This window comes from Solanum tuberosum, unplaced genomic scaffold (genome assembly GCF_000226075.1).
Source record: "Solanum tuberosum cultivar DM 1-3 516 R44 unplaced genomic scaffold, SolTub_3.0 scf00338, whole genome shotgun sequence".
In the NCBI taxonomy this organism is placed as follows: Eukaryota; Viridiplantae; Streptophyta; class Magnoliopsida; order Solanales; family Solanaceae; genus Solanum; species Solanum tuberosum.
The window spans coordinates 105,328-112,450 of record NW_006239263.1 but is presented as its reverse complement, the minus strand read 5'-3'; the positions used below and the strand labels follow the sequence as shown (position 1 = coordinate 112,450).

The following is a 7,123-nucleotide window of genomic DNA, read 5'->3' as shown; positions in this document are numbered from 1 at the left end:
TTAAGTGATACCCTTTTGTTAGGAAAAAATTACTTGACAAAAGCTAATATTTCTTCTGTTCGGTTTTATTTGTCCATTATTTTAAAAATAGTTATATTTTTTACTCTGAACAATTATTTATTTTAAGATCTAATATTAATTATCAATTAATTGGATTAGTGTATGACAAGTAAAAGTATGACCAAAGTTTAATAATCCTCTTTTGTCAATTTTGTGCTTTTTATCAACAACTTAATTAATTAATAATCCCCCACCCCCACCTCTACCCCCCTCTCTCTCCCAAAAATTTCATTTTTCAACTATATAGAGAAGACTTTTTTTTACTTCTCTCTCTAGAATGGTATAATTCCCTTGATTTTCTTCCATTTGATTTCACAATTTTTGTATAAAATAGCCCCCAAAATTTGAATAAAGACTTCTCCTTTCTTCCTTGGCTCTTAAGCTTTTTCAGCTATTTGACTATTCAGATCTCAGCTGAATTTCTGGTGGCAGCTTTTCTTGGAGAAAAAATTTGAGACAGTAACAAAACTTTGCTGAAATGGCTAACCATTATGATCGCAACCCTTTTGCTGAAGAAGAAGAAGTTAACCCCTTTGCTGTAAGCTCTCTTTTTTTCTGTTTTTTTTTTGGATGGGGGTGATTGTTTTATGTATGTGGAACTAAAGTTCAAGTCTTTTTCCTAATGGGTAAGTGAATTGACTGATTTCTTGATAGTATAAGACTTGAAATTGACTTTGCTGAATTGGGTATTTGGGGTTTTAATCTTTTGTTTTATGATGTAACTTTATGTTGAGGTTCTATGTTTGGTACTCATTTGTGTATGTATTGTTCTTTGTTGATAAGTTAGAATAACCTTGCCTGTTGTTGAATATTTTCGAGTTTACGAGGTGATTGTTGTGTGAACTTTTGGGTCATAAACCTTTGACTTGGTTCTTCTAATTTTAATGTTTTAACTAACCAAACTCGATTAATGTCGTGCAGAATCGAACCAAACAGCTAACCACCACAATTCATACAGAAATGATATAGCACAATCTGATAACGATTCAACAATTACACGCAAAAGCAATTAAACAAAGCTAAATTAGAAATGTCCAGATCCACACTTGTCTTCCAGTGTAATCACTAAAACTGTGCATCATATCTGAAGATGAGAGTAACACTATCAGCTGCGCAATTAGGAAATTTCCATGGTTCATGATAGAGGACAAAAATTAGGAGTTTAGAAGATATAAGGAAGAAGATGAGAATTGGGAGAGATAGGATTCAGTTGAGAGTGAGAAAAGCATGAGAAAAGATCATACCATATTCATTGCCTTCTCCTCCTGATGAAACTGTATTTGTATGCGTTTTCCCCTTCTGATATGAGCCGTCCCCTCATTTTAATCACAACCCTTCATTCTTATTTAACTAACTCTTAAACTGATCCTTATTACCCTGTAAATCCATTTGTGAATTAACCTCCATACGCTACCGTTTTAGAGTGTAATGACTCAGCTCATTACAATAGAATTCTTGGCTCTGTGGATGATTTTGCCTCAAGCTGTCTTATCTTTGGAAAGGGTTTAGAAATCTTTGTCAAAAAAGTATTATTGGGGTTTACATTTTCAGGAAAGAGTTCAATAGAGAAAAGAGAGAAGAGCAGGCCGATTGTTTGGCCGATGACTGTTGGAGAATCGGTCTATTTTACATTATAAGAATATGAGCAGAAGGTCCTTTATCTGTGATTTGATGTCTATATTTTGTGTGACTAACTATACAATTTAATTCTGAAGGTATTCACTGGTACGAGTAGTAAGTATCAGAATGTCATTTTAGTGGGTAATTCCCATCTCAACACATAATTCTCATTAGATTTGACAAGTAAATGCAATTTAACATGAAACTCAGCATAAATATTAAAGGTTGTATAAAGTGCTAGGTTACTCTCTACCAGTCAAGGTTTTGGAGAATCTTGGACAAATACTACCATCATATGTGAATCAAGAACCTTCTAATCGCTGGTATATGTTATTGAATGTAAAATATTTTATCTGTAATTACAGAACTACATGAAATGATGCTGTTAAGTCATTAAGACTTTAAACCCTTGTGTTAAAGCAGAATTTTTTCAGGTCTTGATAGTTGGCTAATTTATCTTCTGATATTTTCCTTTGCAGGATGGAGGAGGAAAATCGAAAGGGCAATCAAAATTTAGTGGAGGAGCATTTTATACCACAGTGAGTTAGACGGGTAGTAACCTGTGTTTGTCTGTCTGGGATATAATGCACTTTTATTTAATGAAAGTTTGTTTACGCTGATCCCAGCTAGTTTGGGGCTGTAGTTGATTGACTAAAATTTGCTTACAAGATGTACGCGAAATTCAGAGCAGCATCATACAAAGGCATCCAGTCATCATAAATGTCAATTGTACTAAAAAAAAAAGTGCAAAAACGTAAAAATTCCACTAATTTGTACAATGGGTTCCTTCTCTCCTGAACATGATCTTCTATTCCATATGGTTCGCACCAGAGCAAGATAATTTCTTCCAAGCTCTACTTTCATGCTTCTCTTTTGTATTTCCAAGCTACTTCGTGGCGGAGCCAGGAATTTGGTGAAGGGTGTGCTAAATTAAATATACACTCATAATATGCTACCATTTAATCTCTGTACACCACATAATTATCCGGCGAAGGATGTGTGTCGGGCCACCCTTCACCTAAACTGGCTCCACCCGTGCCGCTTAACCTGATCAACTCCAGACATGTCCTGACATATTCTCGCAGCTGTTATTTAGGTATAGAAATAGATATTTCAGCCTTTAGTTAAAGCCAAAATCTCTAGAAAGACATGGGTATATTTGCATTAGGGTTGTATTTTCGTTTTTTTTTCTTATAATTCAGTAACCCAACTCTCTGCTCTCTAGCGGAGGGGTAAAAAGGAGAGACTGAGAAAGAGAGGTAAATATTAGCATTGCCTTAATTGAGGATTTCTGTTTGTTCCCTTTCATATTCGTAATGCCTCCTATCTTTGGGGAGGGGAAAGGAGAGAGTGGAGAGGGTAAGTAGTAGCTTTGCTTTAGCTGATACCCTAGTTTTATGCTCTATGTCTCTATCTATAATTTCTTGAAGAGCTTTGTTTCCTCAAATTCAAAACATATTTTGCTTTGCCGTGACATGTATTCATTGGGGATCTCGGAGTCCTTCCGTGGATAAAATATTTTACCCCTTTCTCTTGATCCATGCTAATGAATCTATCCTCTTTTCACTTTCAGAGTAGTGTTCCTCCAGCAACAAACTCAAGACTTTCACCCCTTCCACATGAACCTGCTGATTTCTATGATCGTGATGTGCCTGTTGATATTCCTCTTGATAGTTCTACGGTAGTTTCAACTTTTGAATTTGTTGAATGTGATTAGCTATCAACTCATTTTATCATATTTAACATCTATTATTGTGATTTTTATTTTAAATTAAGTCGCTCTGAATTGTAGGACTTGAAAAAGAAAGAGAAGGAACTACAGGCTAAGGAGAATGAATTGCGAAGGAGGGAACAGGTACACGTGATTTATGAACTAAATTTGTACTAGTAGTTCTGGGTCTTTTTCAGGATTCCTGTTGCTTGATTAGTTGTAATCAGCTTGTTCTGCAAAATGGTTTGAAAGATAAAATGATACAGCTTTCTTAGGACTTCATATGTTCTAAGAAGTTATGGTTTACTCTTTTGTTGTGTAGTAATGCTTGAGACTAAGGTTAACTGCAGTATGGAAGATAGATTTCAGTTCTTTGTGAAATCCAATACTTTAGAAAAGAGGTCTTTTGTTGATCACCAACTTCATAAAATATTCTTTCTTTATCTGAGGGCGATTTTTCAATTTGTCAAATCAGAAACTCTTTCAGACCCTATATTTCACTTGGTTTGACAGTTTCGGTTTGGTTCTTTTTAGGAACTTGTCTTCAAGCCTCCTATGCTCTGCAAAAAAAAAATGAGACAGTCATCCCCTGGTCATAAATTTCATTATAATATGTCTCTTGTGTCTTAATCTTTTTGGCTTTTCTTCTTCTTCTTCTTCTACCAATTGAAATCATTGTTGATCTGTGTACAGTGCAAGTGGAAAAGTACTCTTTCCTTCCATATTCCCAGAAGCTCATGTTTGCTTGGGGTACAAATGTCATTATTCCCTGATTTGGTTTGTTGATGCCACGCAGGAACTGAGACGAAAAGAAGAGGCTGCTGCAAGAGGTATTTCCTTTTTCTCCTATGTTTATCCAATTATCATTCGTGACCTTTTACAATCTCTAGATTTAAACATGAGGCTATTTCTGTCTGGTGATTTTTTAGACATCTAAACAAGAAACTTAAAGGGAATAAACATAAAAAAAATTCCAAGTACTTAGATGAAATAAAGCTGAATGAACCTTTGTTCCTTTTGTTTCAACTTTCCTGATTATTCCTTCATATCATTGTCATTGTGTCATTTGTCAGTCTTTTTCCTTCTCCTAGCACATACATTGGTCTGTCCAAAATTATTTATGAAAAAATAATAAAAAGAAGAAGAACACTCCCCTTTCTTCTTGTTCTTAGTCTTTTTTTTATATATTTATAAGTATAAGCTAGAGTGATTTAAAAAAAGAGAGGGGAATCTTGTGTTCCAATAGAAGCAGAAGTGATGTGGATTACTCAAGAATCGAAGTCGATTTGCTTTATAAAAAGAAGATATCAATGAACTTCTTGGAAATGGTTTCACGGGATTCAGCCTATTGTTCTTTAGCGCCAGCAAGCTTTTGTAGGGACGAATCAGGTAGTTCCCTTTTCTCTTCAAACTGATTAGAAGTAGGCAGTATTTCCTCCTACATATGAGTAGGGAGATCCTCAACTAAGGTATGATTGTGAACATTATTGAGGTCAGTCTTTTTGGATTACATGTGACAGGTGAAAAGCCATCCCTGAGAGAAATAAATGAATTCCAAAGAGAGTTCCGAGACCGAGTTGGTCATTTCTGGGGATTGATGTAGCTTTAAGTAATGTGGATCTTATGTTTTTTTCTGAGCATTTGTAAGTTTACTTTAAAAGGTTAGATGGTTCAAATGTCTATAAATGAAACTTATGAAAGAAAAGGTTACATGGTTCAGATAACTTAATACAGTTCATTACAATTCCTCTATTCTCTCTGATTGCAGCTGGCATTGTTATTGAGGCGAAAAATTGGCCTCCATTCTTCCCAATCATCCATCATGATATTGCAAATGAAATACCAGTTCATTTGCAAAGGCTGCAATATGTTGCGCTTACTACCTTTTTGGGTATGTCAACTCTGCCTCTCTATATGTTTGGTTCTTCTAGTTTGAAGAACCTTATGTGACACTTTCTACTTACTGATTTTCTTTCTATCATGCTACATTTAAGACTTCGTAACTGTTGCATTCGACAGAAAAAAGAAAATTTGATAGTCCGGCATCTTTATCTTTTCTCGAAGACAAGGAGACTTGGAACCTAAAGCTGCATTTGACTTCCATTTGATACATTTAATTTACCTAGTAACAAAAATCTTCAGAAGTAAAATGTCGTCTTTTAATTTGTGGCATTGAAGGGGGGAAAAAACAACACTGTTATTATCCAACGGAAGAAAGGAGACGAGTGAGAAAATTAGCTTATGGATAAAATGTGCAAAATCTAGATTTTTTTTTCTCTGCTCCCCCCTCAATTGTCCTGCAAAACCTTCAAGTAATTAAGTACAAAATTTAGAAAGAGCCTGTTTCAGACTTGTAGCAAGAAAACTTAGAATTGGATGTAGTCTGTCTTTTTCCTTTTGATCAGCAGTTCAACTATTTTCTATCATGAAAAGCATAAGCAGAGCAAGCATTTTTTTCCGTCATCTTGTCCATATTTTCTTGCAAGACCCTCAAGTTATTAGTTCAGAAACTGCCTATATCAGTCTCTGTTGTAAAGTAAATTGAGGTTTGGTGAAATTCCTTGTGCTTATTATCTTCCCCTTGGCCAGGAGTTTTAACTTTTCTGACTTTTCTACATCCTGTGAGATCTTTATTACTCTCGCCCTGATTAGATATCCGATGATGGTAACAGGAATTTTTGCTTGCCTTTTGTGGAACATCATTGCTACCACTACAGCATGGATTAAAGAAGGAGGTTTGTCTGATTCTGCATTCTACATGTCATCGATGGCTTATTTATGGAGCGATCTAACTTTTAGTTTTGGCTTTAGATGTAAAGATCTGGTTCCTTTCAATTATTTACTTCATATCGGGGGTTCCAGGAGCCTATGTACTGTGGTATCGTCCTCTTTATCGTGCTTTCAGGTAAATTTTCCTTTCTATTGGAGAACTCAACATTTACTTTCAGATTAAATCACCCACTTTTTGAAAGCAGTAATCCAAGTCGTCAATTGAATAATGGTTATGTTGCTGAAGTATTATATTTTATAAGTTTGATAGTGTAGCAGAAAATCTCGTTCATTATTAAGACCTTGTGGGTTGGTCGACGATGATCTATATCCTGGATCACAGCATAAAAGTTTAATCCCATGTCTAACTCCCTCTTATGCTATTTCACTTTTTTTTTTTTCTTTCTTGCATGAGGCTAACACAAATATTTTGTCACAGAAATGAGGGTGCTATGAAGTTCGCGTGGTTTTTCTTGTTTTACTTGGTAAGTTCTTTTTTTCTTTTTTAACTTTGTCTCCCATTAAGTTGGTGAATTCAAAGATGTCTTATATTTTCTTTCTTTATACAGCTTCACATTGCATTCTGCATCTTTGCGGCTGTTGCTCCTCCAGTAGTTTTCCGAGGAAAATCGCTTACGTAAGTACTACTTTGCATTTGACTTTATGGAGAAGTTTGTATGAATGCATTTTTTAAAGTTCCTTCCAGATGCTGAACACTTAATTCCATATAGGAGAAAATTCTTAATCTAATTCAAGGGATTAGCTGGGACAAGCTTTTCGCCTTCTTTTAGCTAATTGCTTCTAGATTTCTCTAGATTGTTGCTATTATTGTCTGTTTCCATGATCTGATCTTTTACAATTTGTTGGAACAGAGGCATTCTACCTGCAGTAGATCTCATCGGCAAACAAGTTCTTGTTGGGGTATGTTTTCACATACTATCCCCCCCCCCCCCCCCCCCCCCC

General features: G+C 35.3%; 1 protein-coding gene across 1 annotated transcript in view; it reads left to right on the top strand.

Moving 5' to 3' along the window:
• The first annotated feature begins 302 nt into the window (after window positions 1–302).
• Window positions 303–7,123, top strand: part of LOC102606256 (secretory carrier-associated membrane protein 2-like) — a 7,763-nt gene continuing 942 nt past the window's right edge. The window contains exons 1-11 of the mRNA XM_006360954.2: window positions 303–598; window positions 2,160–2,219; window positions 3,254–3,361; window positions 3,473–3,535; window positions 4,188–4,221; window positions 5,160–5,282; window positions 6,064–6,126; window positions 6,203–6,296; window positions 6,600–6,645; window positions 6,730–6,797; window positions 7,033–7,081. Coding sequence (XP_006361016.1) covers window positions 539–598; window positions 2,160–2,219; window positions 3,254–3,361; window positions 3,473–3,535; window positions 4,188–4,221; window positions 5,160–5,282; window positions 6,064–6,126; window positions 6,203–6,296; window positions 6,600–6,645; window positions 6,730–6,797; window positions 7,033–7,081 — 768 coding nt within the window. The 5' untranslated portion in view covers window positions 303–538. The remainder of the gene's footprint in view (window positions 599–2,159; window positions 2,220–3,253; window positions 3,362–3,472; window positions 3,536–4,187; window positions 4,222–5,159; window positions 5,283–6,063; window positions 6,127–6,202; window positions 6,297–6,599; window positions 6,646–6,729; window positions 6,798–7,032; window positions 7,082–7,123) is intronic.